The 18,872-nt window shown below is 36.2% G+C and overlaps 1 protein-coding gene across 12 annotated transcripts in view; it reads left to right on the top strand.

Moving 5' to 3' along the window:
• DENND4A (DENN domain containing 4A) overlaps nucleotides 1-18,872 on the top strand; it is a 132,280-nt gene that overhangs the window by 42,090 nt on the left and 71,318 nt on the right. For all 12 annotated transcript variants that reach the window (XM_073012254.1, XM_073012253.1, XM_008016212.3 and 9 more), the window contains 6 exons: nucleotides 7,716-7,785; nucleotides 10,620-10,789; nucleotides 11,547-11,785; nucleotides 15,693-15,759; nucleotides 16,831-16,889; nucleotides 18,834-18,872. The exon at nucleotides 18,834-18,872 is cut by the window's right edge and continues 106 nt beyond it. In XM_073012254.1, coding sequence (XP_072868355.1) covers nucleotides 7,716-7,785; nucleotides 10,620-10,789; nucleotides 11,547-11,785; nucleotides 15,693-15,759; nucleotides 16,831-16,889; nucleotides 18,834-18,872 — 644 coding nt within the window. The remainder of the gene's footprint in view (nucleotides 1-7,715; nucleotides 7,786-10,619; nucleotides 10,790-11,546; nucleotides 11,786-15,692; nucleotides 15,760-16,830; nucleotides 16,890-18,833) is intronic.

The raw sequence follows: 18,872 nt of genomic DNA, 5'->3' as shown, positions 1-18,872 counted from the left end.
TTTTTAAAACGTTACAAGCAAGCTGTTATGAACATACTTGTAACCAAATCTTCTATAAAACAAGTTACATTTATTTAGCTCTTCAGTGCTATACACTGTTCTAAGTAGTTCATATTCAATAATTCAGTTCCACATAACCACCCTGAATAGGTATTTTCTCCCCATTTTACAAAGAAGAAAATTTGAGAGTTAAAGAGGTGGTTACTGGTTACTTTCCCATGGTCATACCTTCAATTAGTAGTTAAAGCAAGGTTCAAATTCAGGCTGCAGAACTCCAAAACCAAACTCCTGAGCACTGTACTGCATTAATTATTTCCTTATGGTTTGTCCTGGAATTTCTGGATCAAAGCATATATTTACTATTAAGATTTTATCCAGAAGGGTTTAACCAATTAAAATTCCTACCAATAAAGTGTGAGAATATTGTTTTGTTTTGTTTTGTTTTGTTTTGTTTTTCATAACTTTGTCAACAATTGGGTCTTTTTTTTCTTTTTTTCTACTGCAGCTGCTCTGAAGAAACAATTGGGTTTTTCTTTTTGTTTTTTTTAGAGACAGGGTCTTGTTCTATTGCCCAGGCTGGAGTATAGTGGCCTGCTTATGGCTCATTGCAGCCTCGACCTCTTGGGCTCAAGTGCTCCTCCCACCTTAGCCTCTCGAGTAGCTCGATGGATCAACTACAGGTGTGCACCACCATATCCGGCTGATTTTTAATTTTTTTGTAGAGTTGGGGTTTCCCTACATACGCCAGGCTCGTCTCAAACTCCTGAGCTCCAGCAATCCTCTACTTCAGTCTCCCAAAGTACTGGAATTACAGACATGAGCCCCTGTGCCTGGCCAACAATTGGGTTTTTAATCACAAAATTTTAAATTTAATTTCTTTCTTTCTTTTTCTTTGGGTTTTGTTTTTTTTTTTTTTTGAGACAGGATCTTGCTCTGTCACCCAGGTTGGAGTACAGCAGTAGCATGATTATAGCTCTCTGTAGCCTCAAACTCTTGGGCTAACATGATTCTCCTACTTCAGCCTCCCAAATAACTGGGACTACAGGCATGCACCACCATGCTCGACTAATTTTCAAATTTTTTTGTAGATATTGGGTCTTATTGTATTGCCCAGACTGGTCTTGAGCTCCTGGCCTCAAGCAATCGTCCCTATTTGGCCTCCCAAAGCACTAGGATTGCAGCATAAGTTACTTTGCTTAGCTGTAAATTTAATTTCTTTTTTATTTTATTTCATTTCTTATGGTGTGCATTTTGTTTCTTTTTTTTATTTTTCTCTAAAGTTAATTTCTTAATGATGTTAGAGCAGATATTTACAGTGTCCTATTATGTAAATTAAGACTTTGCTAAGATCTAAAGATTTTATACACATTTCAGCATGTATTAAGTTTTTATGGAAGTTGACTTTTTAAAAATTCATGTTCCTTTTTCTGAAGTATAGGGAAGCAGACTTTTTTTTTTTTTTTTTTTTTTTGAGACAGAGTATCGCTCTGTCACCCGGGCTGGAGTGCAGTGGCGCCATCTCGGCTCACAGCAACCTTCACCACCCAGGTTCAAGCAATTCTCCTGCCTCAGCCTCCTGAGTAGCTGGGATTACAGGCACACACCACCATGCCCGACTAATTTTTGTATTTTTAGTAGAGATGGGGTTTCGCCATGTTGGCCAGGCTGGTCTTGAACTTCTGACCTTGTGATCCGCCCGCCTGAGCCTCCCAAAGTGCTGGGATTGCAGGTATGAGCCACCATGTCTGACCAGGAAGTAGACTTTTAAAACTTTTTTTCATCTCTTAATATAGCAACATGAGATACTGAGGGTTAAGATAAAGCAAAAAGAGGAAAAACTGGGGTGTATTGATATGTGGCTGGATACAGTACAAATTTTGGGACCCTGAATTTGGTTTTAACCCTCTCAATAAGATAGCAAAGGATATCTGTATTCTGTATTTCATAGTGATTAAAATCAGTGTAGATTAGTGATTCAGAGCACAGACTCTGGTTCTAGAATGTCTGGGTCTATATCCTATCTCTGACCCTTACTAACTGTGTGACCTAGGACAAGTAACTTACCCTCTCTGTGCCTGTTTCATGATTGTAAAATGAGGATGATAATAGCATCTGGTTTAATCCATGTTAAGCTTAAGGAAAGAGTTTTCGAAAATTACTTTGTTTTAAACCTTGGACCACAGCCTTAAATGATTTGGACTTTGATTTGATATTAGAACCTAATTACAGTATTTTAGAGCTGAATGAGAACTTACAGTGATCATATGATCTAAAATTGCAGAAATTTATGAATAAGAATATTTAGTCCAGGTAGCTTGCTTGACTGGCTTTAAAACACATAACTAATTTTTGGCAAATTTGGTACTATCTCCTTAGTTTTTGACTCTCGTTAAGAGTTTTTTTTGTTTTGTTTTAGACAGAGTCTCACTGTGTCACCCAGGATGGAGTGCAGTGGCATGATCTCAGCTCCCTGCAACCTCAGCCTCCTGGGTTCAAGTGATCCTCCTATCCCAGCCTCCCGAGTAGCTGGGATTACAGGCGTGCACCACCACGCCCGGCCGATTTTTGTTTTTTGTTGTTTTTTTTGTTTTTGTTTTTAGTGGAGACAGGGTTTTACCATATTGGCCAGGCTGGTCTTGAACTCCTAACCTCAAGTGATCTGCCTGCCTCAGTCTTCCAAAGTGCTGGAATTACAAGTGTGAGCCATTGCACCCGGCCGAGTCTCCTTACGGGTGTTTTTTAAATACTCTTTCCACATGGCTCTTGTTTTACAACTGTCCAAGAATGTCTGCATTTGATTTAGTGAGTTTACTTAGAAAAGTAGAATTGAGCTGGGCGCTATGACGTGTAATCCCAACACTTTGGGAGACTGAGGCAGTTGGATCACTTGAGGTCAGGAGTTTGTGACCAGCCTGACCAGCATGCTGAAACCCTGTCTCTACTAAAATACAAAAATTACAGGCCTCGGCGTGCACGCCTGTAATCCCAGATACTCGGGAGGCTGAGGCAGGAGAATTGCTTGAACCTGGGAGGCAGAGGTTGCAGTGAGCCGAGATCATACCACTGCACTCCAGTCTGGGCGACAGAACGAGACTCTTGTCTCAAAAAAAAAAAAAAAAAAGAAAAAGAAAAAAAGTAGAACTGTTAACAAAGCAAGTGATTAAATCATGTACCTAATTCTGTGGGAAAGAGGAGGAATTTGAAAGTATGTTTTTGCTATGGCAAACTACAATGTGGATACTTATTGGTAGAGAGTTTAAAGTAGTTTTAGAACAATGACTCCTTCTTTTTCTTTTTCACCCTGAACCTTGTGTGTAAAAAAAATTTGGAAAATGCTTTTAATTCTTTTATTTCTTTTTTTTTTTTGAGACGGAGTTTCACTCTTGTCACCCAGGCTGGAGTGCAATGGTATGATCTCTGCACACCTCAACCTCCGCCTCCCAGGTTCAAGGGATTCTCCTGTCTCAGCCTCCTGAGTAGCTGGGATTAAGGGTGCCTGCCACGGCACGCGGCTAATTTTTGTTTTTTGTTTTTTTTTTTTTTTTAGTAGAGACGGGGTTTTACCATGTTGGCCAGGCCAGTCTCAAACACCAGACCTCGGGTGATCCACCCACCTCGGCCTTCCAAAGTGCTGGGATTACAGGCATGAGCCACCATGCCTGGCCCCGCTCTTAATTTTAATATCCATGGTTCTCTTTCCTACAGAGCCCCGTAACTTACACTGTATTTTTAATTCCTTGTTTTTCATTTTAGAATATTCCCTCTGGTTTCTACTGTATCCAAATGGTCATATAGTTCTCTTTTTGTTGTCACCAAAGTTATTATTGAAATTTTCTTTATATCTTTACAAATTGGATTTATTGGGAAGTAGAGTTGGGACTTTCCAATAGAGAACCCATTTTTATAAATTTTTTTTACCCATTTGATAAACCAAAATTTGTTTGCCTATATTCATAATATCTACTTGACTTTTACATGTTCATGTGACTTAAAAAATATTTTTCCAGTAGATTAATGTGTTAAATGTTGCTTATGTTCGTTGCTGTGTTGGGATTTTATTTTTATAAATGCTTTAATATTTTTCCATCAAGAGAAAATTTCCCAAGGCTACAATCTCAACATAATTCATTAAACTATATTAAAATAAAAGATTAAGGTTTTTTTGTTTTTTAGTAAGATATTTACAGATAGCCAAACGTATTATTTTATGTGTGTTGTGTGTTTTAAATAAGAGAGATATTTGAGTATTATTCTCTTTCACTTTAGTTTGACCACATTTTGCTATTAGCTATTCATCATTTGGAAGGCTGACAGATACTTAAAGTTGAAAAGCAAAGATTTGTTAGGTTTTTGAATACTCAGCAGATTGTCATTTCTTGATAAAATATTTTTAAGTGATTGTATAATGCAATTTATGATATCTTCTCTGATTGTTATTCATCAGATTTTTAAGTACATATAAATGAGAACTTTATTAAGTGAGTGTGAACTAAATATCAGAGAAACCAAAGTTGGAAAATAATTTATATTCAGACACTTGGCTTCTTACATGAAAATACTTATGTAACTTGTCTGTATTTTCTGTAATACTGATGATTTTTCCAAAGTTTTAGTCCTGACCTTTAAGTATCTACTTGTCACCTGGCCTTTGACAGGTATATAATGCATTTTTTATTCAGAAATAACTCTAGTAAGTACAATTCTTATTTCATTCTTGAAAGGATTACATGAGAAACAAGCCAACAAAAAGGCTTCTGTACATCCAAAATAGATACAAAGTTCAGACACTAAAAGCTTATACTTTGAGTCTCTCAGAGCTACCCATTAATGTTTACTTAGTCTTATGTAAGTAAACTTTATTATATTCAGATAATAGTTAAGAAAATATATAATATGCCAAATGGTGATACATGCTAAGGAGGAAAAAAAATGCAAGAGAGGGGTGATAGGAAGAACTAGGCAGGGTGGAGGGAGCCTTGTTATTGTATGTAAAATGGTGAAAGGAAGACTCTCTGATAAGGTGATATTTGAGTTGACACCCCACGAGGTGAGGAAGTGTGCTACGTAAATGTATCTCTCATTACCTATACCTCAAGTGGTGACATCTCTCAAGTTTGTGTGTCCATTTCAGACCACTCACCTTAGCTCTATTTAGTTCTTCACTTTGGATGTCTAATGGATGTTTCAAACTTAACATGTCTAAAACTGAACCCCTTATCTTCACCCCAAATCTGCTTTATCCACAGTCTTCTCCATCTCAATTGAGCTTCTTCCTTTCTTTTACTCAGGCATTGGCATCGTCTTTGACTCTTATACTGTACATCATATAATCAAATAGGGTATTTTTTTTTGTCTCTATTTTCAGAATATGCCCAGAATCTGACCTCTTTTCATCATTCCCACTGTTGCTACCCATATTCAAACTCTCATGATTTTTGCCTGGATTACTGATCCAAAATAATTATGAGTACTTGCTTTCTTCCTTGTCTCCTACCCCCACTTCTCAACATAGTACTCAGAGTGACCTTTTGACTGTAAATCAAATAATGCCTGTCTTCTACTCAAAACCCTCCAGTGGCTTTCACTATCTCCAAGAGTAATAAAAGCCAAAATCCTTAAAACAGCCTAAAAGGAACCATATGATCTGGCTTCCTTATCTCCCATCAGTAGCTTATTTACTCTTCTCTGCTGTCATTGCCTCTTTAGCTCTTAGGTCATGATGGGCATACTTCCGTATCAGGGCCTTTCCTCTTGACATTCCTTCTACCTAGAAACCTCTGCTCCAAGATTAGTTCATTCAGCAAATACTTTATGCAGCACCTATAATGCACCAGGCACTGTTTTAGGTATTAATGATAACAGAATATAGAACTTATCAGAGTGGATGAAAATAGATGATAATAAATTTTAAACAAATAACTTTTAAAGTATAGTATGTTAGAAAGTGGTAAGTACTGTAGTGAAAAAGAAAACCTACAGTAGCATAAAAGGGTATTGGGAGTAGTGGGAAATGACTTGCAATTTTAAATTGAGTGGTCAGGGAAGCCCTTATTTGAAAGTAATATTTGAAGGCAGTAAGGTAGTTAATCATTCAGGTATCACAGGCAAAGAATGTTTGAAATACAGGGAACAGTCTGTGCAAAGGGCCTCAAGGAGGGAGCATTCCTGGCATGTTTTGGGAACAGTAAGGACAATGGTGTGTCCTAAAGCAGAATAAATTATGAGGAGAATAAAGAGATTGGAATTGGGGGTAGATGATCAGGGCCTTTAGGTGATTGTAAGGACTGTGGCTTTTATTCTGAGAGAGACTGAGATTTTGAACAGAACAGTGACATGCTCTGATATTTGATTTAAAAAGATCACTCATTTATGTAGTGATAGACTGTGGCGGGAAGCAAAGGTGGAAGGAGGAAGACCGTTTGGGAGATTATTGCAATCCAGGGTAGTAGGGGTAGAGTTGTACAAATCACATTAAATAGTAATAATAAAAATTTTTATTATATACTTTTAATTATCAATGACATTACACTTCTTCATTTGCATGGATTGTGTAAAGAATATGTTTCATAAACTATCCTTATTTTAAAACTTTTAAATAAATTGTGTATATAGTTATTTAGTAATACTTTCTGAACTACTATGTGTGAGCCTCTGGGAGTATAGTGGTGAAGAAAACAAAATCCCTACCCTCATTGAGCATATATTCAAGTCAGAAAGCATTAACAAGCAAATATAGCATGTAATGATAAATAAGAATAAAAAGAGGCTGGGCATGGTGGCTCACACCTGTAATCCCAACACTTTGGGAAGCCGAAGTGGACGGATCACCTGAGATCAGGAGTTCGAGGCCAGCCTGGCCAACACCATGGCCAACATGGTGAAACCCTGTCTCCACTAAAAATACAAAAATTAGCTGGGCATGGTGGTGCACTCCTGTAATCCTAGCTACTCCTGGAGGCTGAGGCAGGAGAATAACTTGAACCAGGGAGACAGATGTAGCAGTGAGCCGAGATTGCACCACTGCGATCCATCTCAAAAAAAAAAAAAAAAATCAGCCAGTCATGGTGGCACGTGCCTGTAATCCCAGCTACTTGGGAGGCTGAGGCATGAGAATCACTTGAATCCAGGAGGTGGAGGTTGCAGTGAGCCAAGATCGCACCACTGTACTCCAGCCTGAGTGACAGCGCGAGACTCTGTTAAAAAAAAAAAAATTGGAAGTTAAGTTATTCTTTTAAGGAGTGGTGATTAAAGTCTGATTTGGAAATGAATTTTGGAGAAAGTAGAAAATAAGGAAGTGGATTTAACAAATTACAACTCTTGAGGCATAAAGGGTTGCAGAAAAACCTAGCAATATCTGAAACAGATTGTGGAGTCGAAGATATGCACTTGAGTTGATATTTCGTAGTTTATCATTTATACCCACAGTTTGGACTTAGAATAAAATCTAAATGGTTGTGGCTTAGCTTTGTTTAAAAGAGTCAAGTTTTCCTCATGTTATTGCTGTTGCAAGGGAAAAAAAAGTTACAATTTACTTCTGAAAGGAAAGTGGACAGTGATCCCAATAAAATGTTGACAAAACAGCCAACTGAAAATAGCTAGCAGAGAGAAATTTGTTACTACATCTTAGATAATGCATACTAGAGAGCTCAAAGAGATTCCTTTTTATCAAGTTCCTACCTTTTAAAAATTAAATATGTCTTTTTTTTTAAATCCAGTGGGGATCAGCGGTATACTTGTGTTATAAAAAATCAGTGGCAAAGACGAACACTATATCTTACAAAGCTGGTAAGTGTAATTTTTCATGGAATACCTCATATATCTGTGTATTATAGGGCCCAGAAAGGTTAAAGAAAAGAAAAAAACCTGCCTAGGATGTGTTAGTATCAGAACTGGGACTACAATCCATATCTTTTGATTCTCATTTTTGTCTTCACTCATGTTTATTGGATGCTTGATGAAAGATTAATTTTAAAATAAAGCGGGCTTTTATTTTAAGCCTTGGGTTTAAATAAATAATAAGGATATCTCAATTATCTTTAAGTTTTTAAATCAGCAGAAATATGGGAAAATGTATTTTAATTTTAGATTAGTATTTCTTTAATACTTAAATTTAGTAAAAGCTGTAGTTCACATGAAATCATGTTTCATAATGAAAAATATTACAAACCAATTTGAAGTTTTATAATGCATAGTCAAAATGTCCAATTTTCAGAGACCCCAAAATATCAAACATAGTGATCTTATTTACAAGAGAACAGATTCAGCCTTTTAAAAATTGCTTTTATGCAGGGCATGGTGGCATGTGCCTGTAGTTCCAGCTTTTTGGGAGGCTGAGGCATGAGGATTGCTTGAGCCAGGGAGTTCAAGACCAGCCTGGGCAACATAGACCCCATCTTTAAAAATATATACATACATACATACATATACATGTGTATACATGCGTGTGTTTAGAGTTCTAGACTCACGTTTCTCTTTTACATTTGATTTTTTTTTTTTTTTTTTTGGAGACAGGGTCTCATTTGGTTGCCTAGGCTGGAGTACAGTGGCATGATTGTACCTCACTGCAACCTCAGACTGTTGGGCTCAAGGTATCCTCTTGCCTCAGTCTCCCTAGTACCTTGGACTATAGGCGTGTCCCAGCATGCCTGGCTAATTTTTTAAATTTTTGTAGAGACAGGATCTTGCTTATGTTGCCCAGGTTGGTCTTAAACTCCTCTGTTTAAGCGCTCCTCTTGCCTCAGCCTCCCAAAGTGATGGGATTACAGGTGAGGGCCACCATACCCGGCCTTTGATATTTTTGGATCTACAATTTATCACCTTTTTTTATTTTTATTTTTTTGAGACAAGGTTTTGTTCTGTTGCATAGTCTAGAGTGCAGTGGTGGAATCATAGCTCACTGCAACCTTGAACTCCTGGGCTCAAGCAGTCCTCCCACATCAGCCTCCCAGCCTCCCAAGTTGCTGAGACTACTGAGAGTACATGGTGGCATGTGCCGCCATGCCTCGCTAATTTTTTTTTTTTTTTTTAGTAGAGATGGAGTCTTGCTGTATTGCCCAGGTTGCTCTTGAACTCCTTGGCTCAAGTGATCCTTCCACTTCAGCCTCCCAAAGTGCTGAGATTACAGGCGTGAGCCACTGTACTGGCTTTCATCAGTGTTTCTTTTTCTTTTCTTTCTTTTTTTTTTTTTTTTTTGGAGACAGAGTCTCACTCTGTTGCCCTAGGCCTAATTTGTAGATATCCTCAAGAAGATTATGAGTCATTCTCACTACCAGAATCCATTCCTCTATTTTGTTTACCAATGGATGCAACCATTGAAAGGCTGGAGTGCAATGGCACGATCTTGGCTCACTGCAACCTCCGCCTCCCTGGTTCAAGCAATTCTACTGCCTCATCCCAACCTCCGCCTCCCTGGTTCAAGCAATTCTACATGCCTCATCCCATGCCAGGCATACAGGCGCATGCCGCCATGCCTGGCTAATTTTTTGTATTTTAGTAGAGATAGGGTTTCACCGTGTTACCCAGGCTGGTCTCAAACTCCTGAGTTCAGGCAATCTGCCCGCCTCAGCCTCCCAAAGTACTAGGATTACAGGTGTGAGTCACTGTGCCCAGCCAGCCTTCATCACTATTTCTATACTTACTTTATGACTTTATTATTACCTCATGACCTGAGAGAGTAGTACAGAGTTAACTATAGATTCTCATGGGACCTACTTGCTGGCTAGCATGTAATTAAATTTTAGAACTGCCTTGGACCTTAGTTTATCTACTTAATCTCATTTTATAGATGAGAAAACCATACTCCTGTAGTATGTCATTTGTCCAAAGTCACAGAGATATTAGGTGCAGAAGCAACAACCACTTACATTCCCCCAGTTTATCTTTTTGTCTTTGTAGCTGTCTAGTGATAATTTCTACTTGACTTTAAAGACTTTATGGCCAGGGAACCTATTTTCTGTTTCTAGTTCCACAAAATGAGGTACAAGGTTCTTCCTGGAATGTATTCAGTGGAAGATGCCCGGACCGTTTTCCTAATGTGAAATCATAGGCAACTTAAAACTCTATCTTCATATAATCTGGTGTTATTTAGAAGCTGAGCTTGAGTTGGTACTATTGCTAAGACATTGTAAATATGTGACTCTTCTATTTTTATGAGTAATTTTCCTGTATTTGTGCTAGAAGTTAACATATACTCCTATGGGATATGAATTTTAATGTGTAAAAGCCCCCCTGAGGGAAAGTTATTGAGAGCTGATGAAGTAGATAGATGAAAATAAACCATATTGAAAATTTCAAAAACTTAGTATGCTTTCTAAGGTAGTGTGACCACAAACTGAATTTTTAGGAGTATGTTTGTGCATTTCTGTAGGATATCTTTTTCTTGTTAGCTTTAACATAGCCTTTATGGATGAAGCTTGATAAATATTAAGCAGTTAGTTAATAGTTATAATGTTCAAGGATTAAAATCTCTATGAATCCTACCAAAGTATTCACTGTCATTACATACATGTCATGCTTTGGCATTCCAAATGTGTGAAATAACAAAGCATTTTATCATCATTGAACTAATAAGTACCTAAATTCAAGAGATGATGACTTAATATTTATTGTTGTTTTTATAGGCCTAATTTGTAGATATCCTCAAGAAGATTATGAGTCATTCTCACTACCAGAATCCGTTCCTCTATTTTGTTTACCAATGGGTGCAACCATTGAATGTTGGCCATCAAATAGCAAATACCCTCTTCCTGTATTTTCTACATTTGTTTTAACTGGAGCCTCAGCTGAAAAGGTATGTGTTTGACAAATTGTATCTGCAAATTTCTTGTACATTTTCAAGTTTTCTATAATGCAAAGAATAGTAGGGGAAAAACTGATTAAATTGAATGCATTATGCATACTTTTCCACTTGATTAAAATAACTGTATCCAGGGACAGGAAAAGAGAATTTTTATTCAGTCCCATCTACCTAAATGCTTTTTTGTGATTGTAGTGAAACATTTTTTCATCATCAAATGACGATCCTTCATTGGTTCACTTTCTGTGATAAAGAAGCTTTGAAAGTAACATTATTAAATATATAATGCAGTTTAGAATTATAGACATGATAGTTGGCAGGGACCTTAGAAATTATCAAGTCTAACGTCCTCATTTTATGGATAGGAAAATTGATGTCTCGAGAAATTCAGTGAATTGCCCGACGCTGGAATTTGTATTTCCTTACCTAAATTTTCATCTCACTTTCTACCAAGTAATTATTTTCAATCATTTTCTTCTAGAGAATATTGATAAAATTGCTTCCACTCTTTATAAAACAAATAAATTTAATCAAAATAACCTTTTCTTTCAGTAGTAAGGAGACATGAGAATAGCACTATATAGTTCTTAGATACATCAAGAAAGCAGGAGGGGTGTCTCTTCATCACTGTATTCCTAATACCTGGCCTCTCACCTGGCTCATAGCAAGCATTTATTAAATATTTAACTGATGATGTCATTTGGATATATGATATGAAGTATATTTACTGGATATATTACTTGTTTTGCAGGTTTATGGTGCTGCTATTCAGTTTTATGAACCATACTCTGAGGAGAATCTCACAGAAAAACAGAGACTTCTTTTGGGTTTAACATCAGCAGATGGGAAGTCTGATAGTTTTAAAACAATTCATACTAACAAATGCATCTGTCTTCTTTCTCACTGGCCTTTTTTTGATGCATTCAGGAAGTTTCTGACTTTTCTGTATCGTTATTCCATCTCTGGGCCTCATGTCCTTCCAATTGAGAAGTAAGTTAAGTGTTCTTGGTTCAACATTTGACAGATCTTTCCATTATGTGGAAAATTTGTGTTGGCAACTGGGTAAATTTTGTATGGATACTAGATTTCTCAAGAGTTATTTGAAAAAAATGGTTTATTTCAGTCAGGTAATATTTCTCCATTGTGTGTTTGTGGTCTTGTTATTTAAAATAATTTTGTCTCCAATGAGATGAAATTAATGTTTCTTTTTTTTAATGTTCTTGTAAAGTTTAGAGATCCTAATCTGGACAAATGCTGAAAATTTTTTACTAATTTTTAAATTCTTATTTTACATATACTTTAAATTTATTCTGAACCTTTAAAAATGTTTCTTACTGGGGCTGGGTGCAATAGCTCACACCCATAATCTCAGCACTTTGGGAAGCCAAGGCAGGCAGATTGATTGAGTCCAGTAGTTTGAGACCAGCCTGAGCAACATGACGAAACCCTGTCTCTACAAAACTACAGAAATTAGTTGGACGTGGCCCATGCCTGTAGTCCCAGCTGCTTGGGGGGCCAAGGCATGAGAATCACTTGAACCTGGGAAACGGAGATTGCAGTAAGCCGTGATCATGCCACTGCACTCCAGCCTGGGTGACAGAGGGAGACCCTGTCTCAAAAAAAAAAGAAAAAAAAATTCCTTACCGTATTTACATATAATGAATGTAAAGGAAAAATTAGATGAATGCATTTTTTTTCTTTGGCAATATACCCAGTAATGGAATCGCCAGGTCTATTTATTTTAAAGATAACAAACCCATTACATGTTAATATAAATGTCTTTTTTGAAAAATAACTTTTCCAAAACTAAAAAAACTTTAGTGAGCAGAAGGGCATTGTTTTACATTTTTGCAAATCTCTAATGTCTAGCTTAATTGAACATAGCCGGGCTTCCATATATGGTTCTGCATTCAATCTGTTGCAGTAGTTGTTTTGGTTGAAATATACAAAGAAAGCCTGGCCTCCCACAGATATGTAGATAGAAAAGGGAGGGATTTTGAATAATATTTTCAGAAAGTTTTGGATATTCTTTTTTTTGACGCTACACCAAGCTTCACAGATGTTGGTTTCTTACAAGTTATTTGCAATCTAAAACTGTAGTAGTGAACTTTGTCGGTTACATTAAAATCTATTGGTCTGGCCAGGTGTGGTGGCTCACACCTGTAATCCCAACACTCTGGGAGGCTGAGGCAGGAGGTCAGGAGTTCAAGACCAGCCTGGCCAACATGGTGAAACCCTGTCTCTACTAAAAAAAAAAAAAAAAAAAAAGAAATACAAAAACCAGCCGTGGTTTCTGGTGCCTGTAATCCCATCTACTCTGGAGGCTGAGGCAAGGAGAATTGCTTAAACCCGGGAGGCAGAGGTTGCAGTGAGCCAAGATCATGCCACTGCACTCCAGCCTGGGCGACAGAGCAAAACTCTGTCTCCAAAAAAAAAAAAAAAATCTGTCAGTCTGTTTGACTCTTTGGGGGAACTTTCAGTTATGCATTATTTTGTAGCATTGTGCATTGGTCATTTGGAAAATACTGATTTGCCAAGTTAAGCACATCTTCCAAATGTAGACACATGTTGTTATTAATATTAAAAAATCACATTTGTTAATATCACCACCTATCTTAGAAAAGTTTTTGAGCATTAGGAAGCTTTCAAGCTCATGGTGCAGAATTCTAATTTCCACTTGAAAGTTTGTATTTAATTATTGGCAAATACTGCCAGTAGCTGGGATTACAGGCGTGTGCCACCACACCTGTCTAATTTTGTATTTTTGGTAGAGATGGTGTTTTGCCATGTCGCTCAGGCTGGTCTCGAACTTCTGACCTCAGGTGAAACACCTGCCTTGGCCTCCCAGAGTGCTGGGATTACAGGTGTGAGCCACCGCACCTGGCCTGTCAGTCATCTTTCAAACAAAAATTGCACTCTGTGGGAGAAAACCAGCAAGTTCACTCACAACTTAGTTGTACAAGTGCATTTCCAAAATCAAGACAACCATTGTACTTCTGTATACAACAGAAGTTCTTTATGTGTAGTTTCCCTTTCATCATACAGAATTTAAAAAATGTACACTACAGCCAAAACTTAATAAAATTAGTAATATTTACTGCTAATGTTGACACTCTTACTGCAAGCGTATAGTAGTAAAGAATATAGCAACTACTAGTACATTTTGGTGCCACTGCCTTGATTCATAGTAAGTCACCAGCAGTTTTACCCACAATGCTCTTGCACTGTCAGTGCAAATGTCAACATTGTGCAAAAAGCAAATGACATCATATAATTTTTTGTTTGCTTGTTTTTTTCTTTTTCTTTTTGTTTTTTGACACAGAGTCTTGTTCTGTCACCTAGGCTGGAGTACAGTGATGTGATCTCAGCTCACTGCAACCTCTGCCTGTTGGGCTCAAGTGATTCTCATGCCTCAGTCTCCTGAGTAGCTGGAATTACAGACATGCACCACCACATCTGGCTAATTTTTGTATTTTTGGTAGAGACAGGGTTTTACCATGTTGGCCAGGCTGGTCTCAAACTCCTGACCTCAAGTGATCTGCCCACCTTGACCTCCCAAAGTGCTGAGATTACAGGTGTGAGCCATCGCGCCTTGCCTGTTTTTGTTTATGAATCAGCATCTCACTCTGTTGCCCAGGCTGGAGTGCAGTGGCATGATCATGGCTCACTGCAGCCCGGACTTCCTGGGCTCAAGCCATCCTCCCACCTCAGCCCCTCCAAGTAGCTGGGACTACAGGCACATGCCACCATGCCTGGCTCATTTTTGTATTTTTTGTAGAGACAGTGTCTCACCACATTGCCTAGGCTGGTCTTAAACTCCTAGGCTCAATCAGTTCACCCGCCTCAGCCCCTCAAAGTCCTGGGATTACTACACTTGGCCAACATCATATTGTTATTATAAAAATAGTTGTGACCTTGCAGATCTTCCCTGAATGGATCTTGAATATCTTTAGGGGTTTGTGGATCACACTTTGTTTTCTGCTGTTCTAACTACTTCATAATTCAAGCAGATGTATATGCTGTGGTATTCATCTCCCGCTTAATGTTTGTTTAGATTATGAGTACTTTAATGGTGGACATTGGTGGCTTTATGCCTTTTATACATATCCTATCATGTCTGTTGGTGTGTTTTTATATAGTAAACAGGCAAAACATGTTTGTAAATTAATAAATTTCTAGTATTGTCTATCTAGTTGAAGTTTTCTTTGTTCTGAAACCAAGATGATTTTGAAATAATGTTTTAAAAAAAAATACAAACATTCAGACTGGAACAAAAATTTAAAACATAATTCAGAAATAAAATAGCGTATTCTCCCCCAGGAAAGATTTTTCACTGTGGTCGCTTTTTTTCTGTTCCATAGTGTTAAAAACAAAATCCACAGATCTAGCTTTTTATCTCTTATTCTGGGGGGAAAAACCCTACAAAATCATTAATATAATTTTTAACATATTGTTAATAGAAAGAATACTGTTCATTTTTTAGAAGCTATTAAACGGTTTCATTTTTTTCTGGAGCACCTTAAGTGTTTGTTGTATATAAAATATGAGCAATTCACTAAAAAGCATATTGTAAATGTAAGAATTTACTTTTTGGGTAATTTCCACATCACTGATATGTCACATATTATCTAGGTAAAAGTTAAACAGACTTTTAAGACAGTGATAACAAATGTTGTTGAAGTGAATACCTATTAATGTGAAAAGTCACTGGGTTTAAGCAGAAGCAACTTTAATGGGATGAATGATTTTTTATTGTTCACTTGTTTTCATAGTATTGGGGATTTCAAAAGAATAGGTACACAGGGTTTTGACTCAACTTGGACTTGTGGTGACATGTTGACCTTTATATCATATGGCATTCACTTTGGAATCACTTACATTTTTGTTTGTTTTCAAGGCATATTTCTCATTTTATGCATAAAGTTCCTTTTCCATCTCCTCAGAGACCACGGATTTTAGTTCAGGTGAGGTTTTTATGTTTTTGATTGGGGGACCTATGAGTTGTTATTGGCTCTGTCAAAATGTAACATAAGAATAACAATTTTGAATGAGGAAAAAAACCTAATGAGATTTAGAGAGAACCAGATACTATTCCCCATTGTAGTTTGGGCCCTTAATGTTTTATTGACTCCTCCCAGACATCTTCTGCTTTTCTTAGAGAAAGAGTTCAAGAATTAGAGAAGTGGGTTGAAGTAGACATTTTGAATACACAGAAAGGAACTTTTTTCCCCTAAATTTGTTGTAGGTATTTGAAAGTTTGTGCCTTTGGCAATCATTTAATAAGTTAAATGTATTAGAATAGATATAAGGAAAAGTTATGTTTGCATAAATTTCAAAACATAGATAAGAGTAATTACATTATTATATTGATACAGATAAAATATCTAAAAAATATTACTTTGAACTTTATATTCAGTCTGAATATCCACATGTCATTTCTGTCTTGTTTCCTGGTATTTAGTGTAAGAAAATACATAGCACATCATTCAGTTTAAATACACACAAAAGATTGTTTTATGGTGGAAGTTAACAAACTTTTTTGGTTATTGGTCATACAGTAAATATTTTAGTCTTTACTGATCGTCAGATCTCTGTCACAACTATTCAGCTCTGCTGTTACAGCACAAGAGCAGCTAGGTAATATGTAAAGGATGAGCATGCCTATATTTCAGTAAAACTTTATTTACAAAAACAGGCAATCTATGGATTTGCCATGTAGGCCATAGGTTTTTTGACCCTGGTATTTTGGTATTAAATGAATAATTTAGTCTTTCAGTGTGAATTTGTTAAAATGGCATCAGGGAAACCATTGAGGACAGAAGAAAAGAGGATTCACAGTAAGAAGAGTTAGTAGTTGGAAGGGGTCAGGAGCTGTTTTTTAAGATCTTAGTGAGTGATATAAATTGTTCTGATACTGGTAAATGGATATAGTGAAACTTCATGGGCATAATCATTACTCTAATATTTTTAACAGAAAGTGATGTTTTAAAGTTCATCTTTATGTTTCAAATTCTTTATTTTAAATCTTCTTCCAGTTATCACCACATGATAATCTAATTCTCAGTCAGCCTGTGTCTTCACCTCTTCCACTAAGGCAAGTAAAACCTCATTTCTATTTATTTTTCTCTCAATCTAGCGTAACATTCAAATATTTTCTTTTTCCTAGCTAAAATTTCAAATGTTGATGGGAATACTTCTCACTGAACTACTACTACTCTAAATTTCTTTTACTTAATGTTTGGGTTGCAGTTATTAATGAAAAAAAGGAGATTTTTATTATAATGTTTTGTATTTTGTGTATCTATTATCATCAGTTACCTACTATTGTGTAAGTGTGTGTGTGTGTGGTGTATTTATATATGTAGATTATGAGAACAATTAATTTGAACTTTAACCTCTGAAGAACATTCAAATGCAATTAATTTTTTCTTTTTAAAATGCAATTAATTTCCAAAAGAAAAAAAAGTGGTTCTAATTATTAAATTGTAGAATAGGACAATGTATTTTCTTACCTTAAAAGTTCAGAGAAATTATTAAGTATGTTTTCTCTACAGTATACTTTCTTGAAAGTTGATTAGCTGTGTAATTTTTCCATCAGAGAAATGGTTACAGTTTGATTAAGTTGTACAGCAGATACCTAAGGGAGAGCAGCTGCCATCTTTGACATTAATTTTATAAGAATTGCAGATTATTTCATCACTAGCTCTCAGCGCAGAGTGACAAATGTTTTAACCTTTGTTTGAGCTGAAAATAAACTAGAAACAATGACTGAGACTATGTATGTTACTCTAAATTACGTAAAGGACTTTTTTAGGTAACAGCTTTATTGAGTTATAATTCACATATCATATAATTCACCCAATTAAAGTGTATGATTCAATAGTTATATTCACAGAGTTATGCAGCTATCACTGTAATAAATTTTAGAACATTTTCATCACTCTAGAAAGAAACTCTTTACCCTTCAGCAGTTAACCTCCTTAATTCCTCCCATCTCTAACATACACCTACCCCTCTCCAGCCCTAGTCAACCACTAATCTACATTCTGTTGCTGTAGATCTGTCTATACTGGACATTTCATATAAATGGAATCATACAATATGTAGTCTGGCTTCTTTGACTTAATGTTTTCAAGGTCTGTCTATGTTGCCTCATGCTTCAGTACTTTTTACTGCTGAATAATATTTCATTGTATGGATATATGTTTTATTTATCTGTTTATCAGTTGATAGACATTTGGGATAGTTCCACATTTTGGCTACTATGAACTTACCCCAATTTTTTTGTGGACATATGTTTTCGTTTCACCAAGAGGCTTTTGTTACTAGTTTTGCTTTATTTAAAAGATTATTCCAGTGAAACTAGTTGTTTAGCGTTATATAAACAAAATACTTGCTGGCTTACTGAACTATTTACTGTGTCAGTTCAGTATTTTGTTACTATATAGAAGGCCTAAGTTTATTGTTTTCATTATTAACTTGTTTTGTATGTGTATCTCATTATTTTGTACCTGTTGATTTCCTATTACTATTGTCATTACAGTAGTAAAGATTATTCATAAAATTAAGTTTTAATGTGTATTTACCTTAAGGGAAGTGGGCCTGTAAGTCATATGGTGTTTCTGATAATTACAGTGGAAGATAGACCATGTCCAAAAAACTTCCATTTAAGGATTTGCTTTCAATCAAAGCATCCCTTTTATAAATTACATTCTTTATTTGGACATTATGTACATGACAAATCTTTTTACATGAAATGAAGCAGATGACTTTTCATTTTCCATATTCAATACAGTACAAAAGAATGATTTTGGAATCTCCCAGAACTGCATTGTTTTCATAGTGTGTTTGTGATGCAGTGTTTTCCCTGCATCATAGCAGCAATCATGTTTTATGGTGAATATATAATACAAATTGTACCCTAATCAACATATATAATACAAATCCTACTCTAATCAACTACTTTTGCCCATTGTTTTAGATAATGAGGTGTTTGGATCATTATTTTATAATTATATATTTTTGTTTGGATTGACAGTGGTGGCAAGTTTTCAACACTACTCCAGAATTTAGGCCC

The sequence above is a fragment of the Chlorocebus sabaeus genome, chromosome 26 (assembly GCF_047675955.1).
Source record: "Chlorocebus sabaeus isolate Y175 chromosome 26, mChlSab1.0.hap1, whole genome shotgun sequence".
Taxonomy (NCBI): Eukaryota; Metazoa; Chordata; class Mammalia; order Primates; family Cercopithecidae; genus Chlorocebus; species Chlorocebus sabaeus.
This window is presented reverse-complemented; position numbering and strand designations above follow the sequence as displayed.